The sequence below is a fragment of the Dipodomys ordii genome, unplaced genomic scaffold, assembly GCF_000151885.1.
Source record: "Dipodomys ordii isolate 6190 unplaced genomic scaffold, Dord_2.0 Scaffold8, whole genome shotgun sequence".
NCBI lineage: Eukaryota > Metazoa > Chordata > Mammalia > Rodentia > Heteromyidae > Dipodomys > Dipodomys ordii.
In genome coordinates, this window is record NW_012267224.1 from 25,517,704 (window position 1) to 25,542,430 (window position 24,727).

A 24,727-nucleotide genomic window follows, 5' to 3' on the forward strand; every position below is an offset into this window, starting at 1 on the left:
TGCCTGGGGGTCGCGGGCCGCCGGCTGGTCAAGATCGCCGTGGTGGGGGCCAGCGGCGTGGGCAAGACCGGTGAGTCCGAGCCACGGGCCGGGGGTCTGTCCCCCCCGGCCCCCCGGGCTTTGCGGGTAATCGAGAGGAGGGAGGGCGGGGTCGGTTAACCCGCGTCCTCCCGCCCAGCGCAGACCTGCGGGGACTGGCATCGGGGGTTCGGGGCCTCGGGGGCTGAGTCCGCCCCGGGGAGACCGTCTCCTGCGGGGAGGCTTCGGGGTGCCCCCCGAGGGGGGCTGGGCCACCGGACCCTCCCGAAGTGGAAGCAGGGTCGGGGGGCCGCGGGAAGGACTCCCCTGCGTGGCCGGCCAGGGAGCGCTCGGAGCGTGGCTGCTAGTGGTTAACCCCGCTCCCTTTCCTTTGCTCTGACCCGCAGCTCTGGTGGTCCGGTTCCTCACCAAGCGATTCATCGGCGACTACGAGAGAAACGCAGGTGAGCAAAGTAAATGCCCGGAGGGAACGGCGATCCCGAGGACGGCTGTTCCCGGGTCTCGGTCGCTCCCAGGCCGGGTCCGGCCCGGGGGTTCTGGCACCTCCCCAGCCCCGGGGCGCCCCTCCGTGCCCCCTCCCTCCCCACGCGACTGCCATCTGGCCTCGTTCCATTCCGGGACCATTCATCATCTTATCAAGTGCCCGAAAGTAGTCCCAGTGGTGTGTTTGAACGACAGGGACCCCCGGTGGAAGCACCCTTTGTACTCCTGGGCCTCTCCCTTCAAAACATGCCTGCCGAAGTCATAAAAAAAAGCGAGAGAGAAAAAGAAAAAGAAAAAAAAAGCTAGCCAGCTCCTCCCCCACCCCCTCCCTCTCCACCCGCCGCCGTTCAGAGTGACCTTTTAAAGCAAAGGCCAAAGGACAGCAGTTGTAAACCTAAAGTTCTCTTTTCTTCACAAAGAGACATAACTAGATGGCAGAGTTTTAGGAGGCTGAGTTCCTGAATAAATGAGAGGAACAAGTCTGCGGTGATTTTAAGAAATGCTACCTTTCTACCTATGCTGTTAGCGTAGGCAGTAATCTACAGGCAGAATGAAGTCCCTATAGGAGATTATTCGAAATGTTATATATGCCACTCCAGGATAAAGCTTCTGCTTTAATGTAATACCAGTAGCTGTGTATTTACTAACCATATTTGCCTACTCATCTTTTATATATAGTGGCCAAACTGTTAACCTATGGCCAAAGAATGATTATATACCCAAGTCAAACAAAATCCACACATGCTAGACAGGAACTCTGCTTCAAGAAAGTATTCAAATACAAAAACTCTGTTTAAAATTCGACTTCAGTCTCCCAAATCTCACCAACTTTGCCCTGCTTTTAATAAATCCTAAGATGGTTTTAAAATGGCTGTTGATCTTTCTTTTTTAATCTAGAGAAAATTTCCAATACATAGAAATACACTGTGTGCCTTTCTGTGTTGAATACAGCTGGCTATGTTGTTTTAACATTTTGAAAAGGAAACAAAACAAAAACACCCACAATCTCATTTTGTTGCCTTCTTAGGTAATCTCTACACAAGACAAGTCCAGATAGAAGGCGAAATGCTGGCGATTCAAGTTCAAGATACTCCAGGTATTCAGGTGAGAAGCTGGGAGATGGAAGGCAGCTGAGGGACTGAGGAAATGTTCAGTTTTCAAAGTACCTCCCTGAAGGAGAAAGGGATTTGGAGAATCAGGGCTCGACTTTTACATGTTGTTTGACACTGTGTGTGTGTGTGTGTGTGTGTGTGTGTGTGTGTGTGTGTCTGTTGTGGGGCCTGAACTCTGGGTCTGGGCGCTGTCCCTCAGCTCTTCAGTTCAAGGCTAGCGCTCTACCACTTGAACCACAGCACCACTTCTGGCTTTTTCTGCTTATGTAGTGCGGAGGAATGGAACCCAGGGCCTCATGCATGCAAGGCAAGCACTCTAGCGTTGAGCCACCTTCCCAGCCCCTGTTTGACACTTTGTGTCTGGCTGTTGGTCAGTCTTGACCTGGCCTAATTTGGGAGATGTGGCTGTGGCACCGGAGGATTTCACAGGACAGGAAAAACGAAAGTCAAACACTTGCAAATGGTAGTTTCCTTGCTCTGGTGAAAAAGGGTGTTGCTTTTTAAAAATGTATTTATGTGTTTTTATTTTAAACCATATATGTCTTTCACATTGAAAACCAAACATCTAGATAAGAGTCTTCAATACTTAAAATCACTTTGATGTTGTAGAAAGTTTCTCTGTAGACAAAAAGAGTCTGCTAGTGGTTCCCCCCGCCCCCTCCTAAACTGGGCGGTTATCCAGGTTTAAATGCTTCCAGCTCCTATCTTTACTTCCCCAGACTTACTGTCTAGCCAGTTAATTTCCCATTTTGTGCAACTACAAAGTCTCTCTGCGTGGAGTTCTCTGCAGGTCAATTTTCCACTTGAGTGTGGTGAGCTGCACTGTTATTTATTCCAACTCTGTGCAGCTGGGTCAACATATTGTCAAGAAAGCTGAAGTGTGTGGGGATGGAACATGGTTTTGACCTGCAGCCTGGAACTGCGGTGGCAGGGCCCTTTTGAACTCACAGTCCAACCAGGCCAGGGCTCTTTGCTGCTCTCCGTGCCACTCACTTGGCCCTAACCGCTCTCTTTCAGGTCCATGAGAACGGCTTGAGCTGCAGTGAGCAGTTGAACCGATGCATTCGCTGGGCAGACGCGGTGGTGATGGTTTTCTCCATCACTGACCACAAGAGCTACGAACTCATTAGCCAGCTTCACCAGCACATCCAGCAGCTTCACCTGGGCACTCGGCTGCCCGTGGTAGTTGTGGCCAACAAGGCTGACCTGTTACATATCAAGCAGGTTGACCCCCAGCATGGACTGCAGCTGGCCAGCATGCTGGGCTGTTCCTTCTATGAAGTGTCCGTTAGTGAAAATTACAACGATGTCTACAATGCTTTCCACGTCCTTTGCAAAGAAGTGAGTCACAAACAGCAGCCCAGCAGCACCCCTGAGAAGCGGAGAACTTCTCTCATTCCCAGGCCCAAGTCCCCCAACATGCAGGACCTGAAGAGGAGGTTCAAGCAAGCACTCTCTGCCAAAGTGAGGACTGTCACCTCTGTCTGAAGCAGGACCATTCAAGGGGGTTTGGTCATCCAGGAAGAGGGCCTAAGGTTCCTCCCATGCAGGACTATTGTATGCTGGCCATGGTTCATGGTTCCAGAAAGGGCTGGAACAGAGAGGCCCTGGGGCCTGTGGAACTACTAGTGATGAGGAAGTGTCTGGAGCAGGGAGCAGACAGACTAGGCCTGAATGAGCACCCCAGGCCACTGTGGATCTGTCACATGGACTTTGTTCCTTGTCCTGTTGAGTGGGGAGGGGGCAGACCCAGTTTAGGTTTTCTTCTTAACTACCTTGTAAAGGATGATCAGTTATAGGTTCATCACATATATGGGTGTGTTTTAGGTGGAATGAATGAACACATGATGCAGTCACATGTTCCCCCTATCCTGTCCTTTCTTCCTTCTTTTTCTTTCTTTTTTTTTTCTCCTAAGAGGAGGAATTGCTTTCCTCTTACCAGTATGATTTACATCTCTGGACCTCCATTTCTTACAAGATTCCCAGATTTTCTTTTTTAAGAACAAGGAAGAGCTTCCCACCCTCAATAAAGGTTGAGTTTGGGGCCAAAGGATTCTGTGTCCAGATGGCTAGGAGCTGTGGTCTTCAGGAAGGTGCTGGCTCTCCCGACAAGGTGTGGTGTGCTTAGCAGGGCATGTGCTGAGTAGCTGTGAAGAACTTCCATCCCAACTGACCAACTGTGAGACTGTATAGTTCTGCTTGTTTGTTTGTTTTTTCAACTGTTACATCAGGTACCAGAAAAAGAAAACTGTCAATTGATTTTGGTATAATTTGTGTAAAATGGCCCATGATGATGACATTGGGTTGCTTCCTAAGCCTGACCGAGTCATGGCTATGAGTGGCTGACATACAAAAATACTATCTTACAGTGACCAGATACAGGGGCTTCCTGCCAAATCCCCTATACAGATGCACTTTAAAAAGCCATTCATGCTTTGGCTGAAACTGTAATTAATTTATTTTATGTACAATAAATCTCATTTGAAAAGAGTAAACATCTGTCTTGGTCTTGATTGAAACATTTACCTTCTGCCTTTTAGACACAGTATTACTTGCACTTATGGCTTGCACTTATTGGGCACACTGAGTCAGTACCTGAGCCTTGCAGGGGTTGGCTCTTAAGTCTCAAATCATTTTATTACCTCCTTTTATAGATGATGAAATCGGCTTGCCAAGCAAATGATGTAACTTTCAGAACCCTGATTGTGAATTGCAACTTGTGGATCTATATGAGGAGACACACATCCTCCTCCCTACCCATTTCCTCATGGTTCTCCTGGTCATCCGAAGACAAAGGGCAGACTACACATTTATCTCAGCAAAATCTTTGAGGATGTTCATGCTTCTGGCATAAGAAGTGTTTCCCTGGTGTTTTTGGAAAAGCCTCTTCTTGGGTATGCTGCTTTAAAATTTTTTATTCTCATGGTGAAGCCACTGGCAGCTGTAGCTATAGCATGTGCCACAATGGCCAGATATCTGAGCCCTAAGACCTTCCATGCAGGCTCAGTGAGCCCTCCATCTTTATGGGCAATGGGTCACACCTTTGGTTTGGGCAGTGATTTCATCCAATGGTCTTGTTTAATCATGAGGAATAATCCTGTAAGGAGTGTAGGCAACACACATAAGTGAGAAAAACAGGCTCTAGTGGTTTTGAGTGCTGTTCATTCAAAGATCTTGCAGTACTGTCTTCTGTCTTTAATGTTATTTCTTTATAATGGTTTGTACACATAATATATTGCTCTCTGACTTTCATGTTCCTATTTCTTCACAATGATTCATACATAAATATATTGCTACCTGACAAGCAGCGGGGCCATGGGAAAGCAGCCAACATGGATAGCTATTGGAAATCTGCTATGGTATAGAGTCATGCTTTCAAGTCTTTTTTTTACCAGGAGAGAAATCCAACTTGCTCTTGATAGTATGCCCTGGCGGTTCTCCAATGCTTCCTGTGCACAGGGAAATTTTCTGTACATTGAATCAAACCTCATCTCTAAGAAGGTGGTGTGTGTGTGTGTGTGTGTGTGTGTCTCAGGGACAGGGAGGGAAAATGGTGCCAAGAGACTCAGAAAAATATCATTACCATGGCAGGGGCAAGTACCTCCAACTAGATCTACTCACCTTTATCTGAATTCACCCTGATTAGCTGTGTTAGCAAGATTAGTGAGTGAGAGGCCCATCTGCACATGCTTACCCTGGTCTCTTAGCCATATTCTAGAATGAGAGAAGGCAAGAGCTTCCCTGTGTGGCACGTTTCTGCAGCAAAGTGCTCAACTTCCATTTTTTTTACCACCACCCTGCTTCCCCCTTTCCTTCCCCACCTCTACACCTCTGCAGATCACTTATAAGAGATCTTCCCTCATAGCTGGCAGCCTGTGCACCCGCTCCTCTCCAGCTCTGGCGTGTAGACCAGCCCTCACTTCCTCACTCCTTCCACCTCTCCTGGTGTTTCAGCTGCAATTAGCTTAGAACTTTGGTCCATCCGGAAATGATAAAGTGGTTGTTCAAGGCCATAGAATGGAGCAGGGAGTGACAGCAGAGAAACAGACAGGCATGGTCACACAGATGGAGAAAGAGAAAAGCAAACATAGTCGCTGCTGGAAAGCACCCAAGTCCTAGTTTTATCCACTGCCTCGGGCTGACTTGACTATTTATAGTTGTAGCATACACCATGCTTTCTTCTCATGGATTTGGTGTCATGTTTCATTATTTTCGCATCTCTTTCATTATTGCTGTCTCTTCATTTAATCCCTATGTTGCTAAATGTTTACACTAAAATCTTCTGGCTCTCAGAAACATCTCATTTCCTCCAGCGGCACAGGAAGGTAGAGATTGTGTGTGTGTGTGTGTGTGTGCGTGTGTGCGTGTGTGTGTATGTGTGTGTGTGTGTGTATGTGTGTGTGTGTTGGGAAGGAGAGAATGGGAAGGAATTAGAATTTATTGACTATTTCCAATGTGGTAGCTTGACTATTTCCAATGCGGCAGCTGTCTTTTAATCTTTGAGGACTCCTGAAGAAGGTAATATTGCTTCTATTTTATGACAAGTCTCATGTTCTCTGCACTGGGTTAGTCTGGTAAGCTCTCCTTTCCTTTTTTCTTTTGCTGGTGTGGTACGGTGGTTTGAACTCAGGGCCTTGTGCTTGCCAGGCAGGTGCTCTACTATTTGAGCTATTCCCCTAAGCCCTGAGCTAGTTTTTGTTTGCTTACCTTTGAAAGTAAACTTTTTCCCTGGCTAGCCTTGGACCACAATCCTCTTGTCTCCATCTTCAGAGTTACTGAAATTACAGGTGCCACCACAAGTTCTGCTCTCTCCCTTCCCTCGTAAAGATGAGAAAATGGAGGCTCAGAGACTGAACTGCCTGCTTAGAGCCACAATGATGCTGCTACTGTATTTATTAAAAACTTGTGAACCAGCCGGGTACCGGTGGATCATGCCTATAATCCTAGCTACTCAGGAGGCTGAGGTCTGAGGACTGTGGTTCAAAGCCAGCCTGGGCAGGAAGGTCTGTGAGACTTATCTCCAATTAACCATCAGAGAAAACCGGAAGTGGCACAAGTGGTAGAGTGGTAGCCTTGAGCTGAAGAGCTGAGGGGCAGCATCCAGGCCCAGAGTTCAAGACCCATGACCATATATACATATACATACACACACACAAACCATAGTTGTGTGCCAGTGGCTCACACCTGTAATCCTAGCTTCTCAGGAGGCTGAGAGCTGAGGCTTAAGGTTCAAAGCCAGACTGGGAAGGACGGTACATAAGACACTTATCTCTAATTACCAAAATGCTGGAAAGGCACTGTAGTTGAATGAAAAAGCTAAGGGACAGACCTGATCCTGAGTTCAAGCCCCAGTGCACCTCCTGCCCCCCAGTCTATGGACCAGACACAGTGGGAGTGTTTGAGTTACAATTTTCTATACCTCCATTATCCACCGTTAGTCTTTTCAACAGAGAAAGAAGAGAAGCTGAACTGAACGAAGCAGCTGACTGAGCTCGGAAGTGGCAGATCCAAGACTCTGCCTCAGGTCCTTCCCTGGTCCTGGCTGGCTTCCAGCGGCAGACCTCTCAGCAGAACCCCTGGAATTCTTGTCCTTCTGTTCACCGCTCTCTCACCTTGGCTCCATCTCCCTTCTGCGACAGGCTTGGGCCTTCCCTTGCAGGAAGGCCACATCTGCTGTTGCCATCAGCCAGCTGCTGCTGGCCTCCAGCCCCCGTGGTAATAAAGATGTCTGGGCAGGAGGGGCGTCCAAGCAGCCAGTCTGTCTCAGCACTGGACCCATGTCTGTCATGATGTCTGGCTTTTGAGTTTCCTCCCTGCTTCAAATCAAAACCATTTGCAGCGCTCTGCAGCTGGCCAGACCCTGCTGTGAAGTCACAGAGTGGCTGGCCTTCCTGGCCATCCCTGGCTTCTTCCCACCCTAGTCTACATTCACAAGGCTCCACCAGTTAGTGGATTCGTTTCCAGCCAGCAATGAACCCCAAGATCTAGGAACTATGGGTGTGATTATAGACAGTTCCTTGTTTAGGAGGAAAGAGGGATTTCAACATTTATTTTATACCCCAAGAGCAGGCAGGGGAAGCAAATCTATTTTCTGGGCAAACAAACAAGCTTGTGGGCAAATCTTCACAAAGGAAAAGTTGGGAAATTAGGCTCCTGCCTTGGCTAGGGGGAAATGGAGAACTCCCCACCAGCCCCCACTGGGAATGACCCAGACTAAAGAGCTTGTCTGGTTACAATAACCTAGAAAAACTGATGTGGTATACATACCCCTCTAAAGAGAAGCTTCCAGAAAGTTCTTATTGTCCTCACCACTCCCAAATTTCAGAAGAAAACAGGATTAGGGCTATTACTGATGGTGGCCAAACCCTAACTACCCCATACCTCCTTTTCACATATTCTGAAAACCATTTCTTGCTGTTTTTGTCTTCTTAAGTTTCTTTTAAAACAGAGAGGAGTTTCTTGCTGTTTTTTTGGACAGAACAGCAGACAACATTTGAAATACTGGATTATTATTTGTTGTTGAGATTCTGTTTCTGGTAACCAGGGTAAAATAAATAATAGTGGTCTTGGGCTGTGCTTGATGGAATTCTTTTGTTATTCAAATACCGCTATAGTGCAGGGGCCATGGAATAAAGAGTTACTTGCCTCGGCCCTGGCCCTGGGACCTTACTGGGCTGAGGCAGCTTTGGAGTTCTGCCAAACACTTTGCTGTGCCCGCTATGTTTGCTAGGACAGGGCTCCAAAGGGAGGTTTACAAAAGCAGAAGTCGATTGCTATGAAGTATTTATTCCTCTATCCATGTGTGTATATAAAGTGGTCTGTGAGGCCCTTGGCAGGAGATCTGCATTTGTATGTTGGCTTCACCACCGTGGGGTGGTAAACACTCATAGCCAAGCCTGAGAGGAGAAATCGGCATGACTGCTCAGCTAGGCCTTTCATGTCACTCTCAGGTGGTTGCCATATGGGTGGGAAGGAATGACTCTTTCAAATGGATACATGTGGGTAAGGTTGAAATGGTAAAGGAGGAGGTGGAACCTAGATTCTACCTAACAACTTCCTGGCTGACATTAGTGATGGAGAAAGGTTTAATGGAGACATACGGTCCTGCATGAGCAACCATCAGACTCTTATTACCAGTACTAGTGCCTCTTAGGTGATGTCTGAAACTTTCCCAAAGGATCACGTGTTGAAGGCCTGGTCCTCAAAACAGCAGTGGTCACAGACAGAACGTGTGGGAGGTGTCCCATTTATAACTTACAACGGATGGGTCTATACCTTAATGGGCTGTTAAGAGGCAGTAAAAACTGTAGGAGGGGGACTTTGTTAGCTGAAGTAGGTCACTGGAGAGAGGAGATGCCTTTGAAGTATGTGTCTTCCGAGACCCTTCCTTCCTTCCCCACCCTCTCTCTATCATTCTATCTATCTCCCTGTATCTATATCTCTATCACATCTGTGTCTATTTCTAGCTCCCTCTCTCTCTCTCTTTCTCTCTCTCTCTCTGCTTCCTGGCTACCATGAGGCGTTGACCAGCCTCCTCTGTCTCTCACTCTCTACCATAATGATGTTCTACCTCACTGCAGGCCCAGAGACAACAGAGCCAAGTAACTCTAGACTGAAACCTCTGAAATGGGAGCACAGATAAGTCTTGCCTCCTTCAAGTTGATTTTTCTCAGCCATTTTATCATAGTGATGGGAAGGCAACACAGGTGGTCTGAATGAGCTGACCAGGTACCATCTTCTAAGTGTTATACACGTACACATAGTGAACTCTTTTAGCTCCAACAATCCAGTGTGGTAAATCCTATTCTTGTCCGATTTCATGGAGAACTAGGACCAAGCGAAGTGAACAACTGTGTGGGAGAGGTAGGACTGGAGTTAGCCCCTGAATCAAGTTCTGGACACTGCCCAGACCTCTGGTTTAGATGGCCTTGGAAGTATGTTAGATGAAGGTGTTGTTGCTGTCCTGTTTCTCTTCTCCTCAGGACTGTCTGCAAGCTTTTGATTTACTCATTTTCCTGTGGCAGTTTATCATTTTGAGAGTCAATAAAGAGCCACATTTTGTGGAAATCACATGCTCTCCATTCTGCTAGCGAGGACCACGCGGCAGTCCTCCCACGAGGTAGATACCATTTTTATTTGTATTTCATAGATGTACACATTGAGGCGTGGGGCCATCCACAGTGCTCTCAGCTGTGCAGGTGGGTCTTCAATCCAGAGATTTCCAAGCTCAGTTCTGCACAGTGCTCCTCTGTGTGAGCAGAGGCGGGTAACTGCCTTCTTCTCCAGCCCCTCCCTCACCTGGGACATGAGCAAAAAGCCCAGGTAGCACCACAGAGGCTGCGTCACAGGGACAGTGCTCCATTTCCACAGTCGCCTTCTTTCTCTTTATTTGTTGAAGGTCCTTTGCAGGGCTCCTATAAAGTTTTTAATTTTAATTTTGGTGATACTAGAGTTAGCTTACTTCTTCACTTGGTTCTACGGTCTAGAAAGACTCATTTGCATGTTGGACCTACGGTGCACAACTTAAGCTTGAGGAGATGCTTATATTGGGGCAAGGCATAGGGAAGCACAAGCCACCTATTCTGTGAGTGTCACAGAGCTGAGGACGGGTCTGGCTCACAAGGGATGCAAGGTAAAAGCTCACAGAGTGCCTGGGACGATTGCTACATGTGCTCATTCAACGTCTGAGAACAAAGGGATAAATGAATAAAGACTTGAGTCCCTGAACAGGTTCTTTTTTATTTCTTTTTTTTTTTTTTAAATTTTAGAAAATAAAAATCTGGGCTGGGAAAGTGGCTCAGTGGTAGAGTACTTGCCTCTCATTCACGAAGCCCTGGGTTCGATTCCTCAACATCACATAAACAGAAAAGGCCGGAAGTGGCACTGTGGCCTAAGTGGTAGAGTGCTAGCCTTGAGCTGAAGAGCTCAGGGACAGCACCCAGGCCTAGAAGTCAAGCCCCACTACTGAACCCCCCCCCCAAAAAAATAGAAAATAAAAATCTTTGATGACATTATAACTTCTTTGGAACCACTGCCATTTTCTTCCTCATTTTTAAATGTAAAGTTTTTAGGTAACCAGGATAATTACACAAGCATCTATGGCCTCCTATATTTCGTCACCATCCAAGAACTCGTGTTTGATGGAAAGCATACTTGGGTAAGAAAATGAATGCCTATTTTCATAAAAACTCTGCTTTGATTACATCTAGGATTGATCTCCAAAATGACAACACTTTGTAGAGAACTAAAGTCAGAGGCATTCTTTCTCACTTGGTTAAGCTGCCTTAGGAGGTGTTGTTCAGTTTTATCTCCTTATTTCAAACATCTAGAGATGCTAGAAACTTCCATCAGCCATACATCTATAAATGTCTGGCTTCCAAGCAGCTCTGCCTAGCCCCCACCTCCTGAGTTCTCATATAATTTCATTAGGTGGGTCTGTTTGTTTTTCTATGAAGAAAAATTTAAATGTACAGAAAAGAAAGCCTTGTATTTCAAAAGAAAATGGAAATCCCAAAAGCCTTCTAGGGGTGGTAGTTATAATAATGACTCCCTGCAAGGGGTGGGTGTGGACCTTCCACAGGCAGGGACGGCCCTCCACCACCGTCTCTCCCACTGCTGTTCCAAGTGGCCTGGCTGCCAGGCCCAGCACAGGCTGGAACAATGTGGCTCTTTGTTATGGATGGATGATTTACAACACGCAGGCGCAGGCAGGCGACCAGCTCAGCCCCAACACCACCACCCTCCCTTCAGACATGCTTCAGATTCAGACAGAAACAATGCCTTGGACTCTAGCTGTAATGTTCCCGCCTCAGTTCTATAATCTTAAGGAAAATCAAGTTTTCCTCACACTCCTAATTCTAAAGGGCATCTAATTTTTCCTTGAACAACATCACATCAAAGGTTTCGTTGTTATCTACTAGTTTTTATTTAGTTAAGGAAGTTAAAGGTAGACTCAGAAAGATGATCAATAAAGGTAAATGAAAAAGAAAGGGAATTGGTCACTAATCCAGTCAACTAAAGACAATCTGACATCTTTGTAAAAATGAAATTAAAAAAAATATGAGCAATCCAAGCGAAGTACCTTACAACACCTGTGATTCTCAAGATCCTTCTGGCAGAAGTCAGTCAAAGACACAGTAAGTAACAGAGACACTGCAGGTGGAGGTGAATCTGGTTGGTGACAGTCTGGTATTGGTATATCCAGCTTGGCCAGGTCTTTTATCTTTTTAGCAGATATCAGAAGCCAAGGTCTGGGTGTAGTCGGTCAGTGGCAAACAGCAGCTCAGGAATGTTAAGTGGCTTCAGAAGTCTCGTGGACAGCACCATGACCTACAACAGCAGGGACCAACCACCACAGAGAGTCAGAGAAGTCAATCCCAGGTTACTAGATAAGAAGAAACAAAATGCAACCCATGTTTGCAGGGGGCACCCTGAAGGAAGACAGGTTGAATGCCACTTGGCACTGGAAGAAGGGAGTCATAGCCTTGGAAGGATGACCTGCAGGACGGCTGGGCTGGGTCTCCTAGAAGTCAATCAACCCACCTTAAGAATGGCTGAGAACAACACTGGCTGCTTCTGAGCTGACCAGCCCCTACCTTGCTGCTCACCTGCATATAGTTAATGCCATAATTTGTTCTCAATATTGAAGTTTCTCTGCCTTTCAGGGAGCGTTGGCTTCCCAAGAGAGCGTTAGAAGTTATACCTAAGAGGAGGGTGTTATACTTTGGGATGAAGATGGTCTGATGATTGCCTTAGCTTTTAGCACCACAGACTGACTGGGTTAAACCACAGACATTCACTGTTTTACAGTTCTAGAGACTAGAAATCTAAGATCTGTTGGCAGAGTTGCCTCCTTCTAAGGACTGCAATGGAGAATCCGTGCCATGCCTTTCCTCTCTGTATTTCCTCTACGCATGTCTGTCATTGTGTCCACATTTCCCCTTTTCTTTCATCTGGACATAGTCACACTGGGTTAGAATCCATTGGATTAATAGCCTTATTTTATCCTGATCATCTGCAAAGATCCTATTTAAAAAAAAAAGACACATTCACAGGTCTTAGGGGAGGAGTAGAACTTGAATATCTATTTTTATTTTTAGTGAGGGGGATAATTCAGTGGGTAAGATCGGTGATGATGATAGCAGTTAACATTTATTAGTTCATATATACCAAGTCCATGGGATTTGATCTCCACTTGGTCCTCATCAGACCCTCAGGAAATAATGACATTTATTATTCCTACACTATAGATGAGGAAAATAAAGGAAGGCAAAGTTAACTGGTCAGTCCAGGACACACCTAAGTGGTTGAGTCAGGAGCTCCAAGGCCACATCCAGGCCTGGCTGCTTCCCCTCTACTACTTGTGGGTTCCTCTGGCTGCTTGCTGGGTGATGTTTCCAGCTTCCCTAAGCCTGGATTTCCTGCTAGGGTAGAATTCTCCCTGGAACACTGGGATAGCTTGCTCCCCACGGGCTGGGAGTGTGATTCATTTTTTAGGATCAGATGAGGCTCTGACTAAGCAGATACTGTTCATCTACTGATGAGGATGTGATCATGAGAAATGGGGAGAGAGGTTCAGGAAGGAACTCCAGAGTCCATTTGGGAAAAGTGTTTCTAAAGCAGAGGTCAAGTTGGTCTGGACACTGCCCTGACCCCTTCTCCTGCCCCTAAGTCATCCCACATCCATGAACTGACCAACTCCCAATCCAACTAGCTCATGTACTTGATTCACAGTAAGGAGGAGGAAGTGGGGAGGAGCCACAGGTAAAAGAGGGGAGGAGAAAAGGAAGCATTTTCTTCTTGTTTTAAAAAATAACTATGAAATAAGTAAACTAAAAGGTTCTTGGCTCATTCTAAAAATGTATTTGCTTTTGAAGTAATTTCTCTCTCTCTCTCTCTCTCTCTCTCATCTATCTAATGTTAAACATGGTAGAAAAAAATACATATCAAAATCTGTGCTTTCTACTTTTTTTGGAAGCCAAAGAGAGAGTCTGAGGACAGTGCATGCATTTCCCCCCTCCCCCCAATCACCTGTGTTCAAGGTTTCCATATTGTTTGACATGTGACACTGAGAATCTCTACTCATTCCAGGTTTTCTTCACCAATGAGGGCTCCACACCAGAGACACTGGCTAACCCTGAGTGGCCCCAGATCTTCTGCTGATTGTCTAGACACTATGCAAAATTTGTTTAGCTAGGAGGTCAACCAGCTCATGTGTCCCAGAAGGAACAGCTCGCTGAGCTCATGGCATAGTCACTGGGATGACAAAAGCTCCTGCATACGTGTACAGGAAGTGTGTGGCAGTCACTAGCTGCTTTTTTATTGGCTACTGAGTCTTCCAGCTAATTACTGTCTAGAGAAACATGTATGTTCATACATAAGTTTTCCAATAGAGGTTTCAGGGAGCACTACAGACTCCTAGCAATTAGGAACAATCAGGAAGCTGCTTTAAAATGCACACATCAAGACAGAAATTCTTTGTGACCCTCTGAGGTATGAAAGGCCTGAAGAGTCCCCTCTGATTCTAGGACCACCAGCCCCCTACACTGCCATCCCTGGGCTCCTTGGTGACAAGGAAAGGTGGTAGATTCTTCTCTGGGATGGTCAGAGGGTTTCCAAGGATTGCCGTATCTTGCTGGCAGGATTGGGAAGTTGGAATGGAAGTGTTACAGAGTCAGTGGGTGCCAACACTCGAGAGCAGCAACTACAGCCCAGCTCTCAGGTCAGGCAGCCATGGGTGCCAGGGACCATGCATTTGGTGTCCACCCAAGGCTTCTCACGTGTAAACAAGCAGCCATTTCCACAACATGGAAGCTATCAGTTCTGCTCTGTGCGGCAGAGCCATGGTGTCTGGATTCTGCCCTGGGAAGAGGTGAAATGTGCCAGCTGGGAAACAGAGGTTAGGGGGTTGTGGGGAGGAGAGAGGGTAGGACTGAGCCCAAGGACTCTTCCAGAGAGCAAAGGTTAATAGTGCAGGAGTAGGAGTATGCAGCTTGAGTTGGACCATAGCTAAGCCAGCTGACCGAGAGAAGCTGAGGCTGAATCTTCTCAGGTGCAGGGCGCAAAGAAATTCACTGTACAACACTTAGCATGATGCAAGCTTTGGAGAGACCCACAACCACAGCAGCAACTCTGGTCTCTGTCACCAGCACTGTCCTCATTATTTGCTCCAACTTTGGGCAGCTCATGGTCATCGCTGGGAAGAGGCAGAGGAGGTGAAGATGCCAGAACACCCTCACCAAGTGTAAATCTCACATGTTATTCACAGGCTTCAAATCCTTGCCACCTCCTTGCTGCTTTTGATAAGCCCTGCTCTGGAGTCCACTCACTGCTGGGCACCCTGCGTCCCAACCATGGTTCCAAACCTCTTCACCATCTGTCCTGAGCACCAGCCACACTCAATATTCACAGCCTCACAATGGACAGACACGATCTGAAGAGTTTGCAACTCTTTATGCCTAGAGACTCCTATCTCTGGCCCTTCAGTTCAGGTGTCACCAATTCCAGGAAGCTTTCCCAGACATTGCCCTGTTCAGACACAAACCCTGAGAGAAAACCTGTCCCCTGGTGTTGGCATCTCACAGTGTTCCCTGCCTTTTTCACTAGGCTCTGTCATCGTTTCTTAGCACAGCACAGGTCTAGTTTATTAACAATGAAATCAGCAGGAGGAATAAGACCAAGGAGGCTGGGATTTTAGCAATGGTCAGTGGGAAGTTTTTTTTTTTTTTTTTAATTCAGGAGGGTCTAGGACTAGGCAGCTAAATGGCTCTAGGTAAATTTGTTCCATAATAGTTCAACGAAAAGCATACTTGTCTAAAATTCCTATGTGAAGAGCAAGCCAAGTCACAGTGTAACTGGCACATACTATGCAATAATTGGTGGTCCTCCAGTAATTTTACATCTTAGGCATTCCTGGCATGCAGAGTGCTTTTGAGTATTTTCATTTGGCTAATGTAGCCCTTCAACTTCTAAAAAGTAGGCCCCAAATGGGGGAAAAGAAACACTCAAAAGAGAAAGAAAATGTTCAGAAGAGCCCCCAATGAACTTATCAAATAAAACCATTTTTTTTGAGACAGTCTTGCTATATACTCCAGGTTGGCCTCAAACCCTTGATCCTCCTGTCTCAGCATCTACAGTAGTGAGGTTACAGCCATGTACCATTATACCTGGTTTAGAGTTTTAAACAAAGCTGGAACACAGTCATGGGTAAATGGAACATTAGAGAGCTCTCAGCCAAATGAGTCTTCTCCAGCCTCCAGGTGTGAGCTCTGTGGGCTGCTTGTACTCCTTTGTCCACCATCTAGCAGCTCCTGTTCTGAGTTTTCTGGTCCTCTTTTTTTCTCTTTTTGTGTTTCTGTTTTCTCCTTCTCCTGTCCCTGTCCATTCTTCTTCCTTTCAGCTAGTGTTAATATTTCTTCTTCTTTTTTTTTTAAACTGTATTTTTTTTGTCTTTTCTTTTTTGGTACAGGTGGTCGAACCCAGGACACTGCATTTGCTAGGCAAGTGCTTTGAGCTACATCCCAATCCTGGTGTTGATTTTTCTCCCCTTCATCACAGGCCTGGCCATCATTCAGGGCTCAAGAGTCAGCCGATTTTTAGCCTTTACCACTCATCTCCTGGCTTATCTCAACAGAATCAGCATTCAGCAGAGAGAAAACAGGTTCTTTAATGAATGACACTGTAGTTTCATGGCAGCTATGACTTAGATGCCATCAGCTACTGCTAATGACAGGCAGGTCCACTGGGGAGAATTTGAAGATGGAGCTCCCTCATTGACAATAGGCATCTAGGACAATGCAGAAATAGTGTGTGTGTGTGTGTGTGTGTGTGTGTGTGTGTGTGTGTGTGTGTGTGTGAGAATGAAATATCTGCTGGCTGACTATGCAACAGGGGCAGAAGGTACCAGGGATACCAGGATCCGTGGAACTACATGCTCCAGCAACTGCCTGGCCCCATGCTGTGGCGCTTGCTCTCATGCTCATTCTGAGGTCTGTCCTGTACTCAGGTCCACCTGCAGCCCAGCCCTTTACTGCCCCTTGGATATTTATAACATCATTTGCAGTCTGTACAAAATTGTCAATTCAGGCAGATGGCCTTGGTGGGCAAGGAGAACCACAGAGAAGCAGACCTTTCTGTCCTATAGTTTACCAAATGATTTCAGGGGCCAGGCATTCCCTACCCCAGCAGAAGCTCAGGCTGGCTTTCCTCTTTCCTGGTCACACTGTAATTTGCAGCTGCTGCCATCTTCCTGTTCTATTTATGCCCAAGGTGGAGGAGGCAGGAAAGTTTAGGATGTGGATTTCATAATCCTCTGATTTCTAACGGTGCGAATCAAAAGGGGCAGACAGTAATCTTCTTTTAAACTTGACGGATTTTTTCCCAAAGCAACTCACATAGGCACAAGTGCCAACATGCATATTCATCCATTTGAAGAGCTTTTTTGAGAGCAGAAAATAGCGAGACACTATCTACTGCTGCTTACATATGCGCTACACAGGTGTATATACACACCCATGTTCAGCCAGAGGGGCGATGGATTATCTTTTCTAGAAAGTGCCTGTGAACCACATGATCTGCTTTCATGATGCTCCACAGCTAAGTGTGTTGGAGTCCAGATCTGCTGAAGGCAGTAAGAGGGGGAGTTTAAACATCTTTTCACCTCGGTCCCTTATGATTTGTTGTCATTATTGTCTCTCCCTTGAAGGTTCCTATCAATGTAAAAACAAAATGGAGCAGGGATCTCTTTAAACCCCTCAAGTTGCATGCATATTGGGTGTGTGATTATAGTTATGAATCTGCTTAAATATATTATTATGTCCTCATTTAACATTCAGTTCCAAAAATGTGTTAGTGCAAGAAAGTGGGGGTAGGTGACACATGCACCCATCTATGAAAAGCAGCAGGAGGCGGGCCCAACTTCTGGCACCATCTTCTTTTTCCCTTGATCTGGCAGATCCTCTGTTTTCCCAGATAGCATTATTTCCCATTATTTTCTTCTCACACTCACAGGCCTCTGCTGGCCTCACTGTCACCATCCGGCTATGGAGCCAGACTTAGGAGATATCCTGGTGCCCCTACAAGTGCATTGTGAGAGGGGAAGGCCAGATGGAGACTCCTACCTTGATCTGCTTAGGATGGGTTTAGGGAGTTGTATTCCTTTGTCAAGTCAAGGAAAGAGGTGGTGTGTATGTATGTGTGTGTGTGTGTGTACACATGTGTCCGTGGCCTGTTGTCTGTCACTTGTCTTTTTGGATGAAGGCTGGTGCTCTACCACTTAAGCGATACTTTCTGGCTTTTTGGTGGTTAATTGGAAATAAGAGTTTCACAGACATTTCTGCTTAGGCTGGTTTCAAACCACAATCCTCAGATCTCCTGAGTAGCTAGGCTTACAGGCATGAGCCCCCAGGGCCTGGCTAAGAGAGCTTTTGTAGTGAGGTGCTTCTTTATTTGGCTCATTTTCTGTCCTGAGCACATGGTCAGTGACTGTGGGCAGGGAGAAAAGAGAACAAGTCCTGTAGTTGGGACATGGTGGCGGCTCCTTATGTTTCATGCTATCCTTGTCACGCTTTGTGTAAGAGAGTTCATTTCATAGGGGCCTTAAGAAAATTCCATCTGGGGGCTGGGAAGGTGGCTCAGTGGTAGAGTGCTTGCCTTGCATGCCTGAGGCCCTGGGTTCGATTCCTCAGCACCACATAAGCAAAAAGAAAAAAGCCGGAAGTGGCGCTGTGGCTCAAGTGGTAGAGTGCTAGCCTTGAGCTGAAGAGCTAAGGGACAGCGCCCAGGCCCAGAGTTCAGGCCCCATGACCAACCCCCCCCCCAAAAAAAAAAAAAGAAAAGAAAATTCCATCTGTTTCCTTGAATAGCTGATTCCTGAACTCACTTCACATTTCAGCTTCAAATGCCCCCTGACTGAGGCGTGTTTTCTATCATAGCCTCTCGGAAGCTGCTGGAAGGAATAGAAGGGGGAGGGGGCCTTAATTTCCTCTGCTCTCATCAGTTAGCATCAATGGGGTGGTTTTCAGCTTCAACTGTGTGTGAAAGGGAGGCTGTGTGTGGGGCTGAGGACAGGCAGGTTCTCAGGTCTGCATCCTAGGGGGATGAGTCAGGTGGCTGTAGGGTGTGAAGACAAGATGTGGGGGATGATTTGGGGTCCTGCTTTACATGTCTGTGGAGCTGTCATGTGGATTAGGTACACGGCCAACTTGCTTGTTAAGTTCTCTGTGGCCCACTAAAGTCAGCTCTAAAGAGCGAGAGCCCTGTGGGAGGAGAGGGGCACTGGGACTTGGTTGCTCATGGGGGAGACAGTCCTCAGAGTAAAACTTCTCAAGACCGGAGGAGGCTGCCCTGGGAGGGGCAGGCCTTCACTCCATGCCATACTATCCCGTGTGAGTTGGCACTGTTCCCACTGATGATCAGGTCTGAGTAATTCCATGGTTGCTACTTGAACCTTGGGTGTCTCCTGGTACATGAGTTCTGAAATACCTACCCCTCCAGTTAGGACATGTGTGCTCCCAGCAGAAGTCACTCTAAGCAGAGGACAGGATTGGTACACATGCCATTGTGCCCTGATGTCCAGGCATATCTATAAGCAGGAGGCTGAGTTCTGTTAGCCTCAGGCCAGGGCAGCTGTGTGTGTTGGTTGTAAGAGGGGCAGGGACTTTAGTGGGCTGATGTCACTCAGCAACCTGCAGATAATCCCCTGCCCTCACAAGCTGGGGGCAAGGGCTCCGTGATCACTACCTTGCCTCAGTTTTCCCAGGCAGGTAGAATCCTCTTAGGGCTCGTTGACTTTTTGCACAAAGGAAAAGCAGCCTGAGGCAGAGCCTTAAGCCTTGAATCCCCCTAAAGCTCCAAATTTCTTACAGTCTCTTTCTGCAGATGCCTGGGTTGCAAGGTCAGCCTGCAGCAAACCTAAGGCAGGCTCCAGAACTGGGGATTACTATGTCCCGCTGTTACAATGCAGCCCTGTTCTGAACCTCTAAGAACTTGGTTCACCATGGAAGGGACAGTAAGAAGCCATCTTTCTGATTTAAATGAACAACAGCCACAACAGATAAAGCCAATCACTCATGAAACAGATGCTTGACTCTCCCGATAGAGTGTGTTAAATGAGACTGGATTTACCAATTCATTAGAAATGTCACTAGCTATGACAATAACAGGCGATAATAACAGAAGTTACAGTGCATGCCTAGTCATTTCTCTCACTGAAGAATCAGGTATGGTTTCCTAAATCCTCGGTTCCTATTCTGGGATCTAGGCACCAATAAGGATCAACTTCCCAAGTGGCTGAGTTACTCAACAACAACAGTTTGCTCCCCCCAACTCCATTCTCTCAGAGTCAATAAATCCAGCAAACCACCAGGTTTACTAAGCTCCTGCCATGTCTCAGCCCTTGGTAACCCTTGCTTCCAGGAACCCATGTCTGGTTTAGGAGCATAAGCCAGCCAGCAAATACACAGTGGTCAGAGAACACTCCTGGGCATCATTATGTAGTATGGGTTTGGGATGCTAGCAGAGATTCAGGAAGGGCCTGGGGCAACAAGCAGGACTGCCGCAGGGGAGCACAGGCCTCCATGGCTAGCTGCGTGGACACATAGAGCTTAGGCTGGAGGCAGGACACAGGGCAGCAGCTCTGATGAATAAGCAGATAGGACCGGGCTGAATCTCACTGCTCCTGGTTTGTGTGAGCTATGTGGACAGTAAACCAACTTAACCAGTCCCCCCATGCCCCTGTCTCAGGGAGTATTTGAGGACCTGTAAGCAAGGGCAAGGATTTTGGGGGGGGGAGGGGGAGGGTGGTGAGGTGGTCAGTTGTGGGGATTGAACTCAGGGCCTGAGAGCTATCCCTGAACTCTTTTGCTCATGGCTAGTGGTCTACCACTTTGAACCACAGAGAATCTCATGGGGTTTCTTGCTAGGGCTGACTTTGAACTGTGATCCTTAAATCTCAGCCTCCTGAGTTGCTAGGATTAAAGACACGAGCCACTGGCACCCGGCTGAAACAAGAGTTTTAAACCTTAGTTAGTTACAGGCTCTTTGTCCTCAGCCAGGCTGGAGCCTGCAGAGGCAAGGGCCTCTTGTTCCAGAAGTCTTTATCTGGGGCCATGAGCCTCAGCCTTCTTGCTGAGGAGGGCAGAGGATAAGTGTGGTCACCAGTGATGACAGCTGGGAGCCAGGCACTGTGGTAGGAGGTGCACTCTTCAGCCTGAACTGGAGTCAGGACTCACAGCTGCCATCCTGGATCCTCACTGAGAGAGCAATTCCAGATCACCTGGCTAGTCAAAGGAGAGCCAGATAGGAACCTGAGCTTCTACAATCAAAAGGTTTGTCTTCTTAACTATGTAGCCACAGGGCCAACCTTCCCATCTGAGGAACAGGATAGGACCTGGCAGGAGGCAGAGAGTAAAATACCAGTCATTGTCTTTCTGGACACCCAGTCCCCTGATTGCCGGTTGGAAGGAAGGAGGTCCCTGGTCTGGGTCCTTCAATGGTCTAGAGCCTGGAAAGTAGAACTCCTGAGTGATTAGGCACACACTGGAGAGCCCCTGCCATAAGAGACAGGAATAGAATGACAGCACCTTGGCCTAGGAGCCTAGAAAGAGCCAAGGGACTAGGAAGAGTGGGTGGGGTAGAAGTAGAGAGCTCTTCTTTATCAGCACCCCATCCCCTGTCCACCTGGAGCACAGTTTATTTTGCAAAGAACAGGGAGTTATTTGCATGGATTTTACTAAGGAACAGGGACTCATGATGGACTTTACTAAAGCGGTAAGACTTCTACCACAAGGAACAAAGGCTTTCCATGGGTGTTGGGCTGACCCTGGGACACAAATAAGAAGAAAGAAAACTAGGCTGGAACAGATGTGGGGAACACTCCCTACCTCCCCCCACCTTTTTTTTGGTCAGTTGTGGGGCTTGAGTGCTGTTCCTCAGTTCTTCAGCTCAAGGCTAGCACTCTACCACTTGAGCTACAGCACCACTTCCGGTTTTCTGGTGGATTATTGGAGATAAGAGTTTCATGCTTTGTATGTCCCTCCCCAACAGTATAACCCCTGCTTTCACTGTATTTGATGTTGGTATAATTTGTGGAGGGGAAGGGGAAAAACAAGTCGTTTAAATAAGGATACAGGTGGACCTGTTCCAACAATGAGAAGTACCAGTCGTTATGTCAAAAACAAACTTTACAACTTTGGTGGGGGGGGGGTGAGGAGGATTGGGTGGGGGGGGGGGGGGAGGATGGGAAGGGGAAACAACGGAGGAGGCTACAATGCTTGATAAGAAATGTACTCATTATCTTGCCCATGTAATTGTAACCCCTCTGTACAGTATTTTCACAATAAAAAATAAATAAAAATAATAATAAAAAAAGAGTTTCATGGACTTTCTTGCCCGGGCTGGCTTTGAACCTCGATTCTCAGGTCTCAGCCTCCTGAGTAGCTAGGATTACAGGCGTGAGCCACCGGTGCCCGGCCATCTCCCTCCCTTTTTGTTCTACCCTTGGGTCCTTATTCACATCACCCCTGACTCAGTACCTGGGATCCTGGCTTCAGGGACGCCACAAGGTCTTTGACCATTTTAGCTTCAGAGACTGTGACTCCACCCACTACAAAAAGGATGAGGAGGGGGTGATCACTGGGATGAGGCCGGCTCACCTGCAGAAGAGAACAGCATCAGGTCAGATTGCAGCCCAGGACAGCCACCCCTCCTCATGCAAGTAGGAGGAAGTAGCCTTGGGAGAGCTGATGGTTATTAGCTAGCAGAGACCTCACTGACCAGGAGAATGCCCAGCAGGGCATCTTAGTACATCCTTTACACAAAGACTTTATTAGAAGTAACATTAAAGGTGTGGAGCTGTAAGGGCAGAAAGGCCAAAGAACACTTCATTGAGTATCACTGTTCAGGTCTCAGCATTAATTTGCTGCCCTCCCTTGTTGCGTTGCTTTGTGCTTATTTCCTGAGGTTACAGCATTTGTGGGTGGGTGTTTCTCCACTACTAGAACAGAGTCCCCCCTAAGGTAAGCCGGTGGCTGCCTTGCTCCCTGTTGGTCTCTGTGCTTACCTTTTCCAGCACAGAACAGGTATTCCATAAATGTCCAAAATTAACAAAGCCAGAGCTCTGGGCAGGTGGTAGCAGATTGTGTAAAGGATGGAATGGAAAGGGCGCCATCCTCAAAGACATTAGGTCTGATGGGTTTCAAGCTTGTGATTTCTTCCATCCAGCCTCAGCAAAGGGCCTATGCTATATGAACCCTACTTCAGGTGCTGTAGACTATCTTCCTAATTCCTTACGATTTCACCTATCCATGAAGCAATGGGTTAATACATTATAAAATAAGAAGGCCTCTAAGTGGAGGAAATGTACATAAACAGATGTGGTGAGGACAGGGGATAGGTTTTGGGCCTTAGCTAGAAGCCACAGTGTTTCTGCAAGGAAGTGGGGAGGAGAAATGGTGTGGGCTGAGTTCCAGCAATGAAAAGTCAACATCTAGGAGCAGTAGCTAGAGGCTCATGGAAACTAGAGCATGCTGGGAATCACTGCTGGGAGGTGCTTCCAGCTGTCCACATGACCCAGTGAAGTCACATGTGGAGAAAACAGGCTTTAACTCCAACAGGAGAGGAAGAGAGGAAGTGATCATGAGTGTCTGCTCACTCACGCACAAGCCCTCTGAGGGCCCTGGGCTGTGTAGAGAGGATGCAACATGGGGCAGCAGCCCATGATGAAGCCAGGAAGGAAAGAAGGAAGGGATGGAGAGAGGATAAAAGGAGGAAAAGATGGAAGAGAGGAAGGAAAGAGAGGATATGAGAAAGGTCTTCAAAACACTGGACAAAAGTTACAAAGTCATCTTTGAAAAAAGGTCTTGGTTTCTCCTCCTCCCGCTTCTATTCTGGCTATCTCCTTCCCTCTCTACAGTTGTTGATCGCCTTTTTTTTTTTTTTTTTGTCGGTCGTGGGGCTTGAACTCTAGGCCTGGGCGCTGTCCCTCAACTCTTCAGCTCAAGGCGAGCGCTCTACCACTTGAGCTACAGCGCCACTTCCGGTTTTCTGGTGGTTTATTGGAGATAGGAGTCTCACGGTCTCTCCTGCCTGGGCTGGCTTTGAACCTCGATCCTCAGATCTCAGCCTCCTGAGTAGCTAGGATTACAGGCGTGAGCCACCAGCGCCCGACTTGCTGATCACTTTTTATCTAAACCATACTGTATGCACCTGCAGTCACCCTGCTGCTATCACACTGTCCCCGGAACAGCTGAGATCACTAATGACCATGCTCGTGTAGGAGTCAATGGACAGTTTTAGGCTTCATCAAAGAGGAAGTTTCCGTGGCATTTGTCACAGTTGATGACATGCGACTTTGCTATTGAGATAGCACGCTCTTGGTTCTTTCTAATTTTCTAATTTTGTCTCCCAGATTTCTTCATCCATTTCTTTTCTTGGTCTGCCTCTTTACATGTTATATTGCTTGAGGCACTATCTTTTGGCCTCTTGTTCTTCTCTCTCAGTACACTATCCTCGAGGGAACTTATTTTCTCCCCTGTCTTCAGAAATCTTTCAGGTACTCCCTGAGTTTATGTTTTCGGCTAGAGCATTGCTGTCATTCTCCTTGGGAGAATCTTTCCTGATTCTCAGACACAAAAGATTTTTCAGACCCTGGGCTCTGGGCACCAGGACTGAAGGACATTCACCTGGCCATTTTTTGGTGCTGAGTGTAGTATCTAGTACCAGGTAAACTATCAGTAAAAGTGTTGCATAAGTGAGTAAATAGATAAGTGAGTAAATGAACGAGAAGCACTGGTTTACAGGAGATGCTCTTCTTCTCTTAGACGTCTTCCAGAAACTTTCTACTTTATGCAGTTTTCTAGCTGAGTAACTGGCCCCCAAATTCCTCTCAGCCTTCCAAAATCCTGTCATTTCTCACTTAATCTGAGGACAGAAATACAACTGGCTGCAAAGCTTATGCGTGGCACAGTCTGTTCCCTAAGACATATGCTTTCCATAAGACAGTCTGGGATCTGAAGCACATGCTGAGAACCTTGGAAGGATGCACTCACTGAGAGATGAAAAGGGGAGAAATGAAATGAGCAGCAGCAAACAAAGAA

At 47.0% G+C, this 24,727-nt stretch overlaps 2 protein-coding genes across 2 annotated transcripts in view; one reads left to right on the forward strand and one right to left on the reverse strand.

Annotated features, from left to right (window-relative positions):
* Window positions 1-6: 6 nt before the first annotated feature.
* Window positions 7-4,098, forward strand: Rasl11b (RAS-like, family 11, member B; the record flags this gene model as incomplete). The annotated part of the gene is made up of 4 exons (XM_013008975.1): window positions 7-70; window positions 426-482; window positions 1,550-1,626; window positions 2,652-4,098. Coding segments are annotated over 4 exons (669 nt in total), but the record flags the coding sequence as incomplete, so codon positions are not given.
* A 7,437-nt stretch (window positions 4,099-11,535) lies between these two features.
* Scfd2 (sec1 family domain containing 2) overlaps window positions 11,536-24,727 on the reverse strand; it is a 311,618-nt gene continuing 298,426 nt past the window's right edge. Inside the window, exons 8-9 of the mRNA XM_013008866.1 lie at window positions 22,166-22,285; window positions 11,536-11,963 (exon numbers count right to left, since the gene is read on the reverse strand). Coding sequence (XP_012864320.1) covers window positions 11,871-11,963; window positions 22,166-22,285 — 213 coding nt within the window. The 3' untranslated portion in view covers window positions 11,536-11,870. The remainder of the gene's footprint in view (window positions 11,964-22,165; window positions 22,286-24,727) is intronic.